The following is a 19784-nucleotide window of genomic DNA, read 5'->3' as shown; positions in this document are numbered from 1 at the left end:
GGAGATTTTTAGTTCATGAAACAGAATCTGGATAAATACCTAGGTGAAACTTGCCCTCCCTTTTCTCTTATGTCAGTTTTGGGCCAACCCCAAGGACACATACCTTAAACTAGAAAAATCTATTAAGTCAGCTCTTATATACAGACACTTTTAAAGTTGCACCCTAGTCTTGGATCATTGGTCCTCAATATGTTCCCAAGGAGCATTTAGAAATGTGGGAGTTCTTGTTTATAATAACTACTGCTGGAGCATGGGGTGCTGCTACTCTTAATTTAGTGGGCTGCGGTCGGGGGATACTAAATGTATTACAATGCGCAAGCAGTCCCCTCAGAAGAATTGTCCCATCTGAACTGGCAATAGCACCCTGTTGAGAAACACAAGAGTCCAAAATTATTTCCTTATAGTCCATAAGCTGAGCCTCTTCTGGGACTATCTTGAGGGTTCAGGCAGGAAAGGTATTCTTTTGGTTCTGCTCCAGACTGCCCTTAGTTATCTAAGATCTCTAAAACTACTCCAAGGCCTAATTTCTTAGAGCAGGCCCTGATGTGGAAAATCCGGAGTCCTTCCAGCTCAGACCAGACCAGTCTTTAGGTCAGGAAAATAAACAGGTATTTGCTCAGGAAAACCTGCCAAAGTCTCTTGGGTTTTGGTTACACATTCTAGTCATTAACAATACTTAGTGGAAAAAAAAAAAAAGTTTTCAGTAGCATAATGAAAACCACAAAGTAAATCTACAGAAATTGATTTAATACCACTTTTAAAAGAATTCCTATTCTCTTTACTCATCATTAACTCATTCCATAATTTCTAAAAAAGCTCTCCACTTTTTATTCTTCTTTTTAATTAACATTTTGGGTGCACTTTATTTTCATGTCATGATTCTCTGAAAGAACATACCTGTGATAAGGGACTCATCTACCATAGAATGGCCTTCAATAACACGACCATCCACTGGAAATTTGCCTCCTGGAACAACTTTAATGATGTCTCCGCGTTGTACGAGTTCCACATCCACTTGTTCTTCACTGCATCAGAGTTAAAATAAAAAGCACTGGGAAAATATGCTTCTCACCCTGATCTTTCCATGCAAGTTTATTAGTTCATGTCAAGCCTGTTGCTCCATAATTGTTACCAATGGCAACTAGAACTAACATTTAAGCTGGGAGCTACAATATCAGTCTGGTTTACTGCTGGGGAATAGCTCAGTACCTGGCACAAAGGATATATTTGTTGAATGGTGACTGAATGAATAAATGAAAGCTTTAGAAAATAATATAAGGGGTTTTATTTAACTAAAAAATTTATAGGAAGCCTGGGTGGCTCAGTGAGTTAAGTGTTTGCCTTTGGCACAGGTCATGATCCCAGGGTCCTGGAATCGAGTCCCACACTGGGCTCCTTGCTCAGTGGGGAACCTGCTTCTCCCTCTGCCTGCCACTCCCCCTGCTTGTGCTCATTCTCTCTCCCTGACAAATAAATAAATAAAATCTTAAAAAACAATTTATTTGTTGTGTAAATTTGCCTACATAATTTTACGACTATATAAATAAGAAATACAAAAGAATGAAAATTTTTTAAAAAGAATGAAATCTTATCAAGTCTTTAGCTCTAACTTCCAGTTTACAGGTAACAGGAGCTATAGAACAAGTTAGATGATGTCACAAAGAAGCAAAGAGTTAAATTCAGACTGTGTGATATTCTACAGGACAATTGATGGATGGTTCTCTAATAAGTCACCAGTAAGTGCTGAGGCATGTGGGGAGGGAGAGCGAACAGAAGGGAAGAGCTGCTCTAGATTAAAAGAAACATGTCAGTCAAATGCTTTGACACATAGACCTTGTTTGATTTCCATTTCAAACAAAGAAACAAAACTTTTGGAGACGGGGTGCCTGGATGGCTCAGTCGGTTAAGCAACTAACTCTTGGTTTTTGCTCAGGTCATGATCTCAGGGTGAGATCAAAGCCCTGGAACAGGCTCTAGGCTCTGTGCTCACCATACGATCAGCTTGAGATTCTCCACCCCCCCCAGCTGCTCTTCCCCATTTGCTCCTCCCCCACCTCATGCAGAAGTACTCTCTCTCTCGCTCTCTCACACACTCTCTCTCTCTTTCCATCCTCTCTCTACAATAAATAAATAACTTTTTAGGGACAACAGGAGAAATGAGAATACAGACTACATACATATTAGATGATATTAAGGTATTGTTAATTTTGTTAAGTGCAATATGGTATTATAGTTACATAGAAATATGTCCTATTTTTAGAGATACTACAGGAACATTTAGCAATAAACCAACATGACTGGAATTTAAAATACTACTGCAACAATATAAAGATAGAATGCATAGATAAGTTGGGCAAAATATGAATAATTGTTAAATCTGGGAGACAGATGATGTAAGTTCATTATCCTCTTCTCTCCACTTCTGGGTGTATTTGATATTTTTTGTAAGAAGTTAAAAAGATAAGGGGAAAGAATGAAAATAAATACCTTAAGAGAATATTATCAGAGTCAAGAGTTACAATAGTTGCTTCTGTAGCTTGTAGTGAAATTAGCTTGGCAAGAGCCTCTGATGTTTTGCCCTACAAATTAAAACAAACATGTTAACAATGCTAAGGAAGTAAAAAGCTCAGGTTCTACCTAAAATAAAGATATAAAACTTAACATTTGCCAAAAAGATAGCTTTAGGAATACTAATTAGTTCAAATTAGAAAATGTTTCACTTCGAAAATGTGAAGTCTACAAAATATAAAATGTATTATTAGGTATAATTTATAAATAAGTGACGTAAATTAACAGGAAAAACATTAGGAACTCTGGCACATAAGTCCTTTGCTTATGGACATCATTAGGCAATTCATTTAAGAAGTAAAATACCTGATGTGAAGAAAAATGTTTATTCCTGCTATTAATGGAAGAAATAAAAACAAAAGCACCTCTATGATACCATTTAATGCCTACTAACTTAGCAAGAATTTATACAGGAGTTAATGCTGGTGAAGTTGTAGTAAAACTACTTCACTAACATATTCTTAATGCCAAAAGAATGTCATTTGTTGCATGAGCCATGAAAAGATTTATGCCCTTTACTCACATACTTTGTAATTTATCCTAATATACTAATTCAACAGAAATTATTATTAAACACAAATATGTTTAATGCAGGATTATCTAAAATTTAAAACTGGAAACAGTCTAATTGAGAACAAAACTGAAATGGTTTAGTGGGTTATAGCACAATGATTTGACAAAATGTTATTTAGAAAATACCAAATAATTATATCTGGACTGGAAAAATGGGGAAAGAACTTTCTAGTGTTAAGAATAAACTAGTATGTATACAATGTTTGCCACTCTGCAAAAATATAAAGGTATGCAGACCAGGATTGGAAAGTAATTTCCATTATAGCATGGGATTATAGGTGAATATTTTTTCCATCATTATTTTAAATCCTGTGGTCACATCAATTTTTCCATTAAAAATGTGATATAAGTAAGTACTTAGCAAATGTTTCTCTCTTGAAATAAGCATGGATATAGTATACTATCTACAGTTATAATTCCATAAATTTTATAAACCTTCTACAGGAATATTTAACTTAAAACATTATGAAATAGAAGCACTTCTTTCGTTAACTATATAAATCTATGTATACTTCCAACAATTACTGGTCTAAAAAATATGATCACTTATCTGTCCAAGATTTTAACAAATGTCACCCTTTCTTACTGTACCTTTGCTATATGTTCCAGCCACCGGCCCAGGGCAATAAACACAAATAGCATAGGAGGCGTATCAAAGAAAGTTATAGGGTTTACTTTGGCTCTTTCATACATTGCAACCAGAAGAATAACCAGAGAGTAGGCAAATGCGATGGTGGTTGCCAGCACAATCAGTACATCCATATTTGCAGTTTTATGCCTCAGTGCTTTGTAGGCCTGAATGTAGAAGTACCAGCCTCCAAAAAACTGTAACAGAGGAACAATAATTATTGCTTTTTTATAAAATGCAGAAATTCACATATATAGCTCAGTAACAAAGATACAGTCTCAATATTAATTTCCTTTGGTTTTTATCTAAACCAGAAACACTAAGGAAATATTTTAAGCTGAAATAACAATGTCTGTATTTTAGCAGGTCTATGTGTGTTGAGGCAAACTGCAGCAGAAGTCCTTGGCAGCTGTCCTCTAAGATCCAAGGGATATTCCATAGTATAAAGAAAGTCAGATGATTCTCTGATTTTTCTTTTAGATGCTAGCAAAAACAAGAACTAAGAAAACAATTATTTTTTTTTACTTTTTTTAATATATGTCTACATAAAACTCAGCTCCCCTGCCTAAAATTCAATCTAAGTGGAATATCACAAGCTACTGGAACTGCTGGCTGGCTGTTTTCATAGGTAAACAACTGAAAAGCTTATTTTTCATTAGTATGGAGAAACATACTAAGATGTTCTTAAAATCATCATTGCCTTTTATAAGGATCAGAGAAAGGAATAGATTTATCAGATGGAAGTGTTCCATAGTAAAAGTTTATTTGAAAAGAAGAGTTGAGGGGCGCCTGGGTGGCTCAGTAGGTTAAGCCTCTGCCTTCAGCTCGGGTCATGATCTCAGAGTCCTAGGATGGAGCCCTGCATCAGGCTCTCTGTTCAGCTGCTTCCCCCTCCCCCTCTGCCTGCCTCTCTGCCTACTTGTGATCTCTCTCTGTCAAATAAATAAATAAAATCTTTAAAAAAGAAAAAGAAAAGAAGAGTTGAAAACATACAGAAAGTAATGGACATCAGTACCACGGAGAAATAATTAAAACAATAACATAATATAATTATCATTTATAATTATAATATAATAATATTATAATTACATATATAAAAATATATAATTATAACAATGATAATTATGATAATTATAATTATCATTTTATTTTATATAAGTTATTAATTAAGATATTTATAAATATACTTACTATAATAGTATAATTAATTTTAATATATTTAATATAGAATATTAAATACAAACATAAATAAAATATTTTTAATTATAACTTTAAACAGTTATATACAACAGCAGATATGAATGCTAAATTCATATCTAAATATGAATTGAACTCTTTCTCTCTGCTTTGTTGTTAAACAATATCCTTAGGAGTTAAGTAGAATTTATTATCTACTTTAACTGCTCAGTTTAAGATTATTTTTATAAAGCATCTAGCATAAAATGACCAAACTTCTGGATAATATCTGTTTTGCAATTGAAAATAGCCTTGCCTGTCACATTTTGCTATTTTTTGTTATTAACATATACACTTGCTGACATTTCACTTGCCTGTACAGGTACACACAATAGAAAGGATAGCAAATTCATAATGGACAGTCCTGGCAGGATCTGGCGCTCCAGGAACATAGAAGAATGAATTTTGATCATTTCTTCTTGACTCATGTTCTTATTATGGTGAAGAGTTGCAAGATGGTGATCCATAACCATCATATATATCATCAGCCCCATTACAGGAATACAGAAAAAGAGGCTCACAAGGAAGGAACGTCTCCACCTTATGTAAAAAAGAAATATCATTTTAGTAAGTAGCTGGTGGTTAAAGATTCTACGCACTATAGGGAAATACAAATTGTGACCACTCCACCCAATATAAGGATGACATTGTAAAAACTGACATGTCAACAGGATGTTAAATTTGTAATAAAGGGGGCACCTGGGTGGCTCAGTCAGTTAAACGTCCAATTCTTGATTTTGGCTCAGGTCATGATCTCAGGGTCATGAGATCGAGCCCTACATCAGGCTCTGTGCTGAGTGTGGAGCCTGCTTAAGATTCTCTCTCCCTCTTCCTCTGCCTATTCCTCACTCTCTCTCTTAAAAGAAATTTGTGACAAAAAGTCAAAATCTGTTTTTCATTGACACACCAAAAGCACTTACTGTCTTATTTCTCGTTTATGGTCCAGGTGGCTTGCTGATCGATCCTTCTTGACCAAAGAAGCTTCAAAACCTAAGCTCTAAGGAAATTCATGAGAAAACAATTATTTCACTGAATATAAAACTACTACATAGAGAAATTCTAAGACATGGTACTGTCATTAAGAACAATTCAACTCAATTACTGAGAGCAAGTCACTCTGGTGATTGCAAAGGTGAAGATATACTCCCTTCCCTTAATTACTTTTGTTTATAATCTTTCAACAAAGAAATGAATAGCTCCTTTACTCTAGTTAATGTCTAGCCTACTGTTCTCAAACTAATGATTTAACTCAAGTGCAGCTATCCTCACTAAGATTCTTCTATCAGAAAAAGAACATGAACACAAATTTTTCCCAATAAAACAAAGTATTAAAGAAAACTACACATACGTAAGACTCATATGCACATAGACAGTAACATACTCTATATTTTCAGCTACTAGAGAAAATGCTGCCATCTTGTATTTGTTGGCAGTGTAGCACAGCACAGTGAAAAAAGCAAGCATGCATTTTACAGTCAGAAAGAATACGCTCAGGGTGCCTGGGTGGCTCAGTCAGTTAAACATCTGCCTTCAGGGGGCGCCTGGGTGGCTCAGTGGGTTAAGGCCCCTGCCTTCGGCTCGGGTCATGATCCCGGCGTCCTGGGATCGGCCCCGCATCGGGCTCTCTGCTCGGCGGGGAGCCTGCTTCCTCCCTTCTCTCTCTGCCTGCCTCTCTGCCTACTTGTGATCTGTCAAATAAATAAATAAAATCTTTAAAAAAAAAATCTGCCTTCAGGTCAGGTCATGATCCTAGAGTCCCAGGATTGAGCCCATGTCAGACTGCCAGGGAGTCTGCTTCTCCCTCTCCCACATCCTGCTTGCTCTCTCTCTCTCTTTCTCTCTCTCTCAAACAAATAAATAAATACTTATTTTTTAAAAGAAAGAATAGGCTCAAATCCCAGCTATGACACTTACTAGTTATGTGATTTGGGTTAAGTACCTTAATTTCTCTGAACCTGAGTTTCGTCATCTCTAAAATGAAGATGACAGCACTGTTGAGATTAAATTAAGAGTTGAAGCTTTGCAATCTTGGTAATTGGCTCATAGTAAATACTCAATAATGCTAGCTTCACAAAGATGTTAATGGCATTATTATCCATACTAATAGGATCTTATCTTAATATTAATATGCTCCAAGCATTATAACACCAAGGGTATACCACAATAAAACTTTTTAAGCACTGTCACATGTACTACCACTTGATTTATTGAAGAACACGAGATAAGTCTGTGACAAATAAAAGGGTTTGGTCTTTTAAATTTCATACTTAAAAATACATCGTTTGCCAGCAGAATCAGATCTATAAATACAGAGAACCATCTGATGATTGCCAGAGGGGAGGTAGATGGGAGATGGGTAAAATGGGTGAAGGGGAGTGGGAAATACAGGCTGCTGGCTATGGAATGACTAAGTCATGGGAAAACAAGGTAAAGCATAGTAAATATAGACAATGGTACTGTAATAGCATTGTATGGTGAAAGATGGGAGCTACACTTATGATGAGCATAACATAACTACTGAGTTGTTGAATCACTATACTATATTCCTGAAACTAATATAACATCGTTGTGTCAACCATACACACATTTTTAAAAATTACAGTTTGCTTTGATCTACGTACAATAAAGCATCTAGCGTGATGCTTGCTTTCTTAATGATTAATTACTCTTACAACAAATTGTATTTTACTGCCATTTTCTAAATATTTTTAAAGGATTTGTGATTCTACCTTCAATCAACTCCTGATTAATAGTGCCAATATGCCTTTGCCTAACTCTTCCTGACAAAGACTAAGAAAAAAAAAGGTTGTAAACATATTCATATTAAATTTGGGACATGTTAATTGAGAGTAATCAAAGGAACCATATTTTTTTCATTGTCTTTGATACAAACTAGAAGTGATTCAACAGAGTGCTGACTGAATAGGTAAGAACACAGAAATCCAAAATCTTACCACTTACTTCAACTGTATGGATAATATCCCTGGGACCAATAATTTCCGGGTCATATTTAATATGTGCTTTGTTGGTTGCCAGGGCCACAGAGCAATAGAAGATCCCTCTGTGTTTTGTGAGGATAGACTCTATTTTATGTACACAGGAGGCACATGTCATTCCTCTCACCTGTTAAAGACAAAGGTTTTGTTATTCAGAAATCTACTTTTCCTCCATTAAACATGAATTATAACATGGGATGAACACAAAAGGTCTTATCTGCACTATTAATATCCTTCAGATATGTTCACTAGAATGCTGTTTTTGTATAAAATTACATTGAACAAAGATATGGTCCAGCTGCAACAGGTTAAATAGAAGAGGATCTCAATAATTCAGTCCCTCTCTTCATGTCACTACTCTATCACTATTCAGTGATAAAGAATCAATCATTTCTTGTATTCAATGTCTTGTTTCTCTCTAGATTTTTTTAGTCCTCAGTATTACTTTTATCAAAGGTTAATGGATGACAAAAGTATTATACCTTTGTCTAAAAATGCATTTTGCCTTATGTCTTGGGTGAGGTTATAGTTCAGCTTAGTATTAAATTCTAAAATGGAGGGGCGTCTGGGAGGCTCAGTGGGTTAAAGCCTCTGCCTTTGGCTCAGGTCGTGATCCCAGGGTCCTAGGATTGAGCCCTGCATTGGGATCTCTGCTCAGCAGGGAGCCTGCTTCCCTTTCTCTCTCTCTGCCTGCCTCTCTGCCTACTTGTGATCTCTGTCTCTCAAATAAATAAATAAATAAAAATATTTTTTAAAAATTCAAGAATGGAACAGCAGCACTTCTGGAATGACTGTGTGTACAGCTCAGCAAATCCCTCCCCCCAAAAGCAATGATAAATTGAACAAAAGTTCAAAAAACAGCCCTTTAAAGACTCTGGGAAGTGATTAAAGGATATATAACAAATTACAAAGTTTTTATTCAAGAATATCTACTGAAAGAATATAAGTAATTGTGTAGTAAAGGCCTTTGAAAATTATGTCCTCCATAAAAACAATGAGAAAACTGGCAAAAACTGACAAAACCAACTTTTTTTGAAATTTGGAAATTAAATAAAAGATTTTGGCAATCCAGGAAGCATGTATTCAAGAAAATCAGATGGTGGCACCTGGGTGGCTCAGTCAGTTAAGTGGCCGCCTCGATTTTGGCTCAGGCCATGAATTTGGGATCCTGGGATCGAGCACCATGTCAGGCTCTACACTCACCAGGCAGTCCACGTGAGGACTCTCTCTCTCCCTCTCCCTTGGTTTCGCCCCCGACTTGCACTCTCTAAAATAAATAAATCTTAAAAAAAAAAAAAGAATTAAAGGGAGGAGAGGAAGCAAGATGGAGGAGGAGTAGGAGACTAAAATAGCATGAGGTCCCAGGAGTTCAGCCAGATAGTTATGAAACCATTCCGAACACCTACAAACTCAACAGGAGATAGAAGAGAAGAAGAGCAACAATTCCAGGAACAGAAAATCAAACACTTTCTGGAAGGTAGGATGTGCGGAGAAATGAATCCAAAGCGATGGGAAGATAGACTGCGGGGGAGGGGCTGGCTCCTGGCAAGTGGTGGAGCAGCAGAGCACAAAATCAGAACTTTTAGAAGTCTGCTCCACTGAGGGACGTCGCTCCAGAGGCTAAGTGGGGGTGGAGCCCTTGCAGGGACAGTGTGGTCTCAGGACCCACGGGGCCACAGAAAGACTGGGGGTGTCTGAGTGTGGCAGGGCTGCCAGGTATCAGAGCAGAGAAGCTGGCAACAAAGATGGAGCCAGAGCCAAGGAGTGAGCTCTCAGCTCGGGGTTACCTTAAACAGTGACCCAAGGCATAGTTGGGCCATTGCTCCTCGAGCAGGTACACCACAAATGGCAGATCCAGAGAGACCCCCTCCTTCCTCCTCCAGGAGGAGCAGCATGAGAACACGCTGCAGGAATCTGCTGGGTTTGGAAACTCCAAACAGGGCCATGCGCCAGAGACAGAAATGCTCAATCACAGTCCAGGTAAGCACAGACTGTGGCCGGAGACCAGGGAGACTGCAGGGATTGACTGCTTCTCACGGAAGGCACATTGAGAGTGGGGGCCCAAGCTCTGGGCTCCTCTGGGGCCAGGGATTGGGAGCTGCCATCTTCATTCCCATCCTCCAAAGAGTTATGAAAAGTGATCAGGGAACAAAAGCTCCAAGAGCTAACCCAAGCAGATTACATAGCCTGGCCCCTGCCAAGGGTGGTGCAATTCCGCTTCAGGCAAAGACATTTGAGAATAACTGCAACAGGCCCCTCCCCAAAAAGATCAAAAAGAACATCCAGCCAAGACCGAATTCAACGAGAACTGTGGAACTACAGGGCTAGGGGAAAGCAACACAGAATTCATGGCTTTTTCCCTCATGGTCTTTTAGTCCTGCAAAGTTAAATATTTTTTATTTTATTTTTTTCTGCTTCCACTTTTTATAACTTTTCCTCTTTTCTCTTTTAATATTTTTAAACTATTTTATCTTATCAATATCTTTTTTAAAAAATCTTTTTAAATTTTCAGTTATACTCATATTTTATCCCTTCATTGTATTTAAAATTATTTTTTAATACATACAGCTCTTTTTTCTTTAAAATTTTGGGATACAATTTCTTCTAATAGATCAAAATATACCCAAAATCTAGCATCCAGCCTGATCACATTCTCTCCTCCTTTTTTTTCATTTTCCAGCCAACTTCTCTTATCAATTCCTTTTTTAGAATCTTTATTATTTTTCATCTTTATATTCATATTCCATCCCTTCATCATGTTTACCCTTATTTTTGTATATACATAAGTATTTCTTTCCTTAATATTTGGGAGGTAGTTTCTATTAAGAGACCAGAATACACCCAAAATCTAGTGGGTGGCCCTGTTCTATTCAACAGTCTAATATATGTATTTTTATTTTCTATTTTTAAATTTTTCTCCCTTTTCTTCTCCCCCCAGTTTCAGGTCTCTTCTGATTTGGGTAGCGTATATTTTTCTGGGGCTTTTGGCACCCTTTTAGTATTTTACTCTCTCTTTCATATATTTTTATCTAGATAAAATGAGAAGGTGGAAAAACTCACCACGGAAAAAAGAACAAGAGGCAATACCAACCTCTAGGGACCTAATCAACATGGACATCGGTAATATGTCAAAACTAGAGTTCAGAATGATGATTCTCAAGATACTAGCTCAGCTCAAAAGAGCCATGGAAGATATTAGAGAATCCCTTTCTGGAGAAATAAAAGAACTAAAATCTAACCAAATAGAAATCAAAAGAGCTATTAATGAGGTGTGATAAAAAAAAATGGAGGCACCTACTGCTAGGATAAATGAGGCAGAAGAGAGAATTAGTGATATAGAAGACTGAATGATGGAGAATAAAGAAGCCGAGCAAAAGAGAGACAAACAACTACTGAACAACGAAAAGAGAATTTGAGAGATAAGTGACACCATAATAAGAAACAATATTAGAATAATTGGGATCCCAGAGGAAAAAGAGAGGGGCAGAAGGTATATTGGTGCAAATTATAATAGAGAATGTCCCTAATATGGCAAAGGGAACAAGCATCAAAATCCAGGAGGCACAGAAAATCCCCCTCAAGATCAATAAAAATAGGTCCATACCACGTCATCTAATAGCAAAACGTACAAGTCTCAGTGACAAAGAGAAAATCCTGAAAGCAGCTTGGGACAAGAGGCCTCTAACATACAATGGTAAAAATATTAGATTGGCAGCAGACTTATCCACAGAGACCTGGAAGGCCAGAAAGGAATGGCATGATATATCCAGAGCACTAGATGAGAAAAATATGCAGCCAAGAATACTATATACAGCTAGGCTGTCATTGAAAATAGGAGAGATAAAAAGCTTCCACGACAAACAAAAATTAAAAGAATTTGCAAACACCAAACCAGCCCTACGAGAAATATTGAAAGGCATCCTCTAAGCAAAGAGAGAGCCTAAAAGTAACAGACCAGAAAGGAACAGAGACAATATACAGTAACAGTCACCTTACAGGCAATACAATGGCATTAATTCCTATCTTTCAATAGTTATCCTGAATGTAGATGGGCTATATGTCCCAATCAAAAGACACAGGATATCAGAGGATAAAAAAAACAAGATCCATTGATATGTTGTCTACAAGAAATTCATTTTAGACCCAAAGACACCACCAGATTTAAAGTAAGGGGATGGAAAACAATCTACCACGCTAATGGGCATCAAAACAAAGCTGGGGTGGCAATCCTTATTTTATATAAATTAGATTTTAAGACAAAGACTATAATAAGAGATAAGGAAGGACACTATATCATACTTAAAGGGTCTGTCCAACAAGAAGATCTAACAATTCTAAATATCTATGCCCCTAACATGGGAGAGCCAACTACATAAACCAATTAATAACAAAATCAAAGAAACACATCGACAATAATACAATAATAGTAGGGGACTTTTAACACTACCCTCACCAAAATGGACAGATCATCTAAGCAAAAGATTAATAAGCAAATAAAGGTTTTAAATGACACACTGGACCAGATGGACATCACATATTTATTCAGAACATTCCATCTAAAAGCAACAGAATACACATTCTTCTCTAGTGCACATGGAACATTCTCCAGAATAGATCACATCCTGGGTCGTAAATCAGGTTTCAACCAGTCCCAAAGGATTAGGATCATTCCCTGCATACTTTCAGATCACAATGCTTTGAAGCCAGAACTCAATCACAAGAGGAAAGTTGGAAAGAACTCAAATACATGAAGGCTAAAAAGCATCCTACTAAAGAATGAACGGGTCAACCAGGAAATTAAAAAAGAACTGAAAAAATTCAAGAAGACAAGTGAAAATGAAAACACAACTGTTCAAAATCTTTGGGACAGAGCAAAGGCAATCCTGAGAGGAAAGTATATAGCGATACAAGCCTTTCTCAAGAAACAAGAAAGGTCTCAAGTACACAACCTAACCCTACACCTAAAGGAGCTGGAGAAAGAACAGCAAATCAAGCCTAAACCCAGCAGGAGAAGAGAAATAATAAATATCAGAGCAGAAATCAATGAAATAGAAACCAAAAGAACAGTAGAACAAATCAAAGAAATGAGGAGCTGGTTCTTTGAAAGAATTAATAAAATAGATAAACGCCTGACCAGAATTATCAAAAAGAAGAGGGAAAGGACCCAAATTACTAAAATCATGAATGAAAGAAGAGAGATCACAACCAACACTAAAGAAATACAAACAATTATAAGAACATATTATGAGCAACTATATGCCAGCAAGTTTGACAATCTGGAAGAAATGGATGTATTCCTAGAGATATATAAACTACCAAAACTGAATTAGGAAGAAATAGAAAATATGAACCACCCATAACCAGAAAGGAGATTGAAGTAGTCATCCAAAATCTCCCAAGAAATGAGAGCCTAGGGCCAGATGGGTTCCCAGGGGAATTCTACCAAACATTTAAAGAAGAATTAATACCTATACTCCTGAAACTGTTCCAAAAATTAGAAATGGAAGGAAAACTTCCAAACTCATTTTATAAGGCCAGCATTACCTTGATCCCAAAACCAGACAAAGACCCCATCAAAAAGGAGAATTACAAACCAATATCCTTCATGAAAACAGATGCAAAAATTCTCACCAAAATACTAGCCAATTGGATCCAACCATACATTAAAACGATTATTCACCACGACCAAGTGGGATTTATTCCTAGGCTTCAAGGTTGGTTCTACATCTACAAATCAATCAACGTGATATAAAATTAATGAAAGAAAGAACAAGAACTATATGATACACTCAACAGATGCTGAAAAAGCATTTGACAAAGTACAGCATTGGTTCTTGATCAAAACTCTTCAAAGTGTAGGGATAGAGGGTACATACCTCAATATTATCAAAGCCATCTAGGAAAAACCCACAGTGAATATCATCCTCAATGGGGAAAAACAGAGCTTTTCCGCTAAGGTCAGGAACACAGCAGGGCTGTCCACTAACACCACTACTATTCAACACAGTACTAGAAGTCCTAGCCTCGGCAATCAGACAACAAAAAGAAATACAAGGCATCTGAATCAGCAAAGAAGAACTCAAACTCTCACTCTTTGCAGATGATATGAGACTTTATGTGGAAAACCCAAACGACTCCACTCCAAAACTGCTAGAAGTCATACAGGAATTCTGTAAAGTGTGAGGATATAAGATGAAGGCATAGAAACCAACTGCATTTCTATACACCAACAAGAAGACAGAAGAAGAGAAATTAAGGAGTCGATCCCATTTACAATTGCACCCAAAACCATAAGATACTAGGAATAAACCTAACCAAATAGGCAAAGAATCTGTACTCAGAAAACTATAAAGTACTCATGAAAGAAATTGAAGAAGACACAAAGAAATGGAAAAATGTTCCATTCTCATGGATTGGAAGAACAAATATTGTGAAAATGTCTATGCTACCTAAAGCAATCTACACATTTAATGCAATCCCTATCCAAATACCATCAATTTTTTTTCAAAGAAATGGAACAAATAGTCCTAAAATTTATATGGAACCAGAAAAGACCCCGAATAGCCAGAGGAATGTTGAAAAAGAAAGCCAAAGTTGGTGGCATCACTATTGCAGACTTCAAGCGCTATTATAAAGCTGTAATCATCAAGACAGTATGGTACTGGCACAAAAAAGAGACATATAGATCAATGGAACAGAATAGAGAGCCCAGAATAGACTCTCAACTCTATGGTCAACTAATCTACAACAAAGCAGGAAAGAATGTTCAATGGAAAAAAGACAGTCTCCTCAACAAATGGTGTTGGGAAAAATGGACAGCCACATGCAGAAAAATGAAACTGGACTACTTGCTACACCACACACAAAAACAGACTCAAAACGGATGAAAGACGTCAATGCAAGACAGGAATCCATCAAAATCCTTGAGGAGAACACAGGCAGCAACATCTTTGACCTCAGCTGCAGCAACTTCTTCCTAGAAACATCGCCAAAGGCAAGGGGAGTAAGGGCAAAAATGAACTATTGGGACTTCATCAAGATCAAAAGCTTTTGTACAGCAAAGGAAACAGTCAACAAAACCAAAAGACGGGGCACCTGGGTGGCTCAGTGGGTTAAGCCTCTGCCTTCGGCTCAGGTCATGATCTCAGGGTCCTGGGATCGAGCCCCGCATCAGGCTCTCTGCTCAGCAGGAAGCCTGCTTCCTCCTCTCTCTCTCTCTGCCTGCCTCTCTGCCTACTTGTGATCTCTGTCAAATAAATAAATAAAATCTTAAAAAAAAAAACCAAAAGACAACTGACAGAATGGGAGAAGATATTCGCAAACTATGTATCAGATAAAGGGCTAGTATCCAAAATCTATAAAGAACTTATCAATCTCAACACCCAAAAAACAAATAATCCAATCAAGAAAGGGGCAGAAGACATGAACAGACATTTCTGCAAAGACGACATCCAGATGGCCAACAGACACATGAAAAAGTGCTCCACATCACTCGGCATCAGGGAAATACAAAACAAAACCACATGAGATACCACCTCACACCAGTCAGAATGGCTAAAATTAACAAGTCAGGAAACAACATGTCGGCGAGGATGCAGAGAAAGGGAAACCCCCCTACACTGTTGGTGGGATGCAAGCTGGTGCAGCCCCTGTGAAAAACAGCATGGAGGTTCCTCAGAAAGTTGAAAATAGAGCAATCCTACAACCCAGAAATCACACTATTGGGTATTTATCCTAAAGATACAAATGTAGTGATCCAAAGGGGTACATGCACCCGAATATTTATAGCAGCAATGTCCACAATAGCCAAACTATGGAAAGAACCTAGATGTCCATCAACGATGAATGGATAAAGAAGATGTGGTATGTGTGTGTGTATACACACACACACACACACACACATATATACATATACATAGATATATATACACATATATATATATGTATATATATACACACACACACACACACACACACACAATGGAATACTATGCAGCCATCAAACAAAATGCAAATTTGGGACGCCTGGATGGCTCAGTCAGTTCAGCGGCTGCCTTTGGCTCAGGTCATGATCCCAGGGTCCTAGAATCAAGTCCCGCATCAGTGTCCTTGCTCAGTGGGAAGCCTGCTTCTCTCTCTGCCCGCTGCTACCCTTGCTTCTTCTCTCTCTTTCTCTGACAAATAAAAATGAATAAAATCTTTAAAAAAAAGAAATGAAATCTTGCCATTTGCAATGACATGGATAGAGCTAGAGGGCATTATGCTGAGCGAAATAATTCAATCAGAGAAAGACAATTATCATATGGTCTCTCTGATATGAGGAATTTGAGAGGCAGGGCAGGAGGTTGTGGGGGGTAGGGAAGGGAAAAATAAACAAGATGGGATCAGGAAGGAGACAAACCATAAAAGACTCTTAATCTCAGGAAACAAACTGAGGGTTGCTGGGGGGTGAGGGGGTAGGGACAGGGTGGTTGGGTTATGGACATTGGGGAGGGTATGTGCTATGGTGAGTGCTGTGAAATGTGTAAACTGGTGATTCACAGATCTGCACCCCTGGGGCAAATAATACACTATATGTTAATAAAATAATTTTTAAAAAAGAATTAAAGGAAAATATGAGAACACTATCTCACCAAATAAATGATATCAATAAAGAGAGAGAGATTATTAAAAAGGTCCAATGGACAGTCTGGAATTGAAAAGTACAATAACTGAAATGAAAGCAGTACTTAGAGGGAAATGTGTAGTTGTAAAGGTCAATATTAACAAATAAGAACGATTTCAAATAAATAACGTAACTTTCCTGGTAAGATACTAGAAAAGAAAAAAAAATATACTAGAAAAGAAGAGCAAGCTAAACGTAAAGCAGGTAAAAGGAAAGAAATTGAAGATTAGAGTGGAAATTAACAAAAGAATAGAGAAAATCAAAACCAAAAACTGTTTTTCTGAAAAAACTGACAGAATTGACAAACTTTTGGCTAGACTGACCAAGAGAATAAAGAAGACTCAAGTGCTTACTATCAAGAATGAGGAGTGACTGCTAACAGCCAAGACGTTTCTTTTTTTGGGTTAATGAAAATCTCTTAAAATTAGATATGGTGATAGTTGCACAAATCTGAGGATATACAAAAACCACTGAATTGTACACCTTAAAAGGGCAAGTTTTATGGTATGTGAATTATATTTCAATAAAGCTATTAAGTTTTATTTATTTTAAAAAGATTTTATTTATTTGATGGAGAGAGCACAAGTACAAGAGAGGTGTAGCAGAGGGAGAGGGAGAAGAAGTAGACTCCCTGCTAAGCAGGGAGCCTGACATGGGGCTCGATCCTAGGTCCCTAGTATCACGATCTAAGTGAAAGGCAGATGCTTAACCAACTGAGCCACCCAGATTACCCCTAAGTTCCAGAAATCTTTAAAACATAAGGGCACCTATGGCAGTCAACTGAGCATCCCACTCTTGGCTTTGGCTCAGGTCATGATCTCCAGCCCATGATCTCTAGGTAGTGAGATCGAGACCCATGTCAGGTTCTGCATTCAGCATGAGGTCTCCTTGAGACTCTCTCTCCCTCATCCTCTGCCCTTCCCCCCATCTCTCTGTCTAAAATAAATGAATAAATCTTTTTTTTTAAGTCTTTAAAAAATAAAAATCAATGGAGATGCCCACCTGGATCAGCTGGTGGAACACATGACTCTTGATCTTGGGGTTGTGGGTTTGAGCTCCATGTTGGGTGTAGAAATTAATTAAAAATAAAATTGTTTTGGGGCACCTGGGTGGCTCAGTTATTAAGTGTCTGCTTTCCGCTCAGGTCGTGATCCTAGAGTCCTGGGACTGAGTCCCACATTGGGCTCCCTGTTCCTCAAGAGGCCTGCTTCTCCCTCTCCCACTCCCCCTGCTGGTGTTCCTTCTCTCGCTGTGTCTCTCTCTCTGTCAAATAAAAAAATAAAATCTCTTCTAAAAAATTATATAAATTAAAAAATAAAATTCTTTTAGGTTGGGACTCAAGATGGCAGAGGCATGGGGGACCCCATTTCAACCAGTCCCCTGAATTTAGCTGGATATCTACAAGCCAGTCTGAACACCCATAAAATCAGCCTGAGATGTAAGATCTCTATGGAGGCAGAGGTTCTTCAGTCAAGAGGTACAAAGGACAGAGTTGGTATTGTGCAGATAGATATTGGAGGATAAACAGAACGGGAAGGGAGCCATGAGAAGCAAGCCACTGGAAAATAACATAATACCCAGGGCAAAAGCGTCCTGCTCCTGAGGAAGAGCGACAGCTTGCAGAGTGGTGGCTGCAGGAAGGGAAGGTCCTGATAACAGCACTCAAAGAGAATCCAGGGGCTTAAGGGGAAAATGTCAGGACCAGTGGCTGCTTGCTCAGACCTGTGCCTGTGGAGGGGGATGCCATCACTGCTGCCACAAGCCGCACCTGCCCAGGCCAGGATTGCTCAGCATTTTGGAGGGACAGGGGGCAGAGACAAGCGGGCATCTGGGTCAACCGCTGAGAGGTTCACTGTGGGTGAGCACTGCCTATGGGAGGCTTCAGTTTTCAGTGGCGCTTACAGAGGGGGAGACTGTGTTCTAGAGGGTTCAGAGAGGAGCAGAATGTGGCTTCTCTTCTCGGGCAGAGGTTCAGCTATGGACATTTTCCTTTGCTCCAACCCTTGGAAAAGGCACAAAAAGCCCCTGGAGAACAAAAGCCCAAAAAACTAGTTTCTATGGAGCCCAGTCCCTTGATAGGGGGCAGGGTAACTCCACCCAAGCAAGGTTGCCTGAAAAGCAATGCAGCAGGCCCCTCCCCCAGAACACAAACTGGAAGAACAAGAGGAGGACAACCTGAGAGTCCCCATAAAACTGTAAAACGCCAACACCAGGGGGGAAATAGTATCTTGAACTTTGGGTGTTGTCTCACAGCCCTGTGCATTTCTTAGATACAACTTTTTTATTCTTTCTCATGTTTCTTCTCTGTTTTTTCTTTTTACCCACTTAGCATTTCAACTAGATGCTTAATACAACATATTCCATAGTAACTTTCTAACTTCTACTGTTTCACACATATACTTTTTTCTCTTTTCCATATATATATATATATACACACACACATATATATATGTATATATATACTTCAATGTAGTCCTTTTTTCCCTATTCAATACTATATATATATTTTCCCTATTCAATACTATATATATATTTTCCCTATTCAATACTATATATATATACACACATATATGTATACGTATATATACATACACATATATATGTGTGTATGTATATATACATATACGTATGTATGTATGTATGTACGTATATATCTATACATATACATATATATGTATACATATATGTGTGTATATGTATATATGTATATATGTGTACATATGTATGTATATATATGTATACATATATACATATATACATATACACACATATATGTATACATATATATGTATATGTATAGATATATACGTACATACATACATATATGTGTATATATGTACATACGTATATATATACGTATATACATATACATATATATGTATATGTATAGATATATACGTACATACATACATACATACATGTGTATATATGTATATTTATGTATATATGTATATATACACACTGATTTTATATATATGTACATGTATATATATGTACGTATATATGTATACATATGTATATATGTATATATGTATACATATATATACATATATACATATATACATATGTATATATATACGTACATATATGTATATATGTATATACATATACATATATA

The 19784-nt window shown here is 37.4% G+C and overlaps 1 protein-coding gene across 1 annotated transcript in view; it reads right to left on the bottom strand.

Annotated features, from left to right (window-relative positions):
• The window catches only part of ATP7A (ATPase copper transporting alpha), a 102768-nt gene that overhangs the window by 27963 nt on the left and 55021 nt on the right, over positions 1-19784 (bottom strand). The window contains exons 6-11 of the mRNA XM_080831299.1: positions 7967-8128; positions 5926-6002; positions 5320-5545; positions 3733-3966; positions 2488-2579; positions 898-1025 (exon numbers count right to left, since the gene is read on the bottom strand). Coding sequence (XP_080687425.1) covers positions 898-1025; positions 2488-2579; positions 3733-3966; positions 5320-5545; positions 5926-6002; positions 7967-8128 — 919 coding nt within the window. The remainder of the gene's footprint in view (positions 1-897; positions 1026-2487; positions 2580-3732; positions 3967-5319; positions 5546-5925; positions 6003-7966; positions 8129-19784) is intronic.

The sequence above is a fragment of the Martes martes genome (genome assembly GCF_963455335.1).
Source record: "Martes martes genome assembly, chromosome: X".
NCBI lineage: Eukaryota > Metazoa > Chordata > Mammalia > Carnivora > Mustelidae > Martes > Martes martes.
Note: the sequence above shows the minus strand (reverse complement) of the source record. Positions and strands in the feature narration are given on the sequence as shown.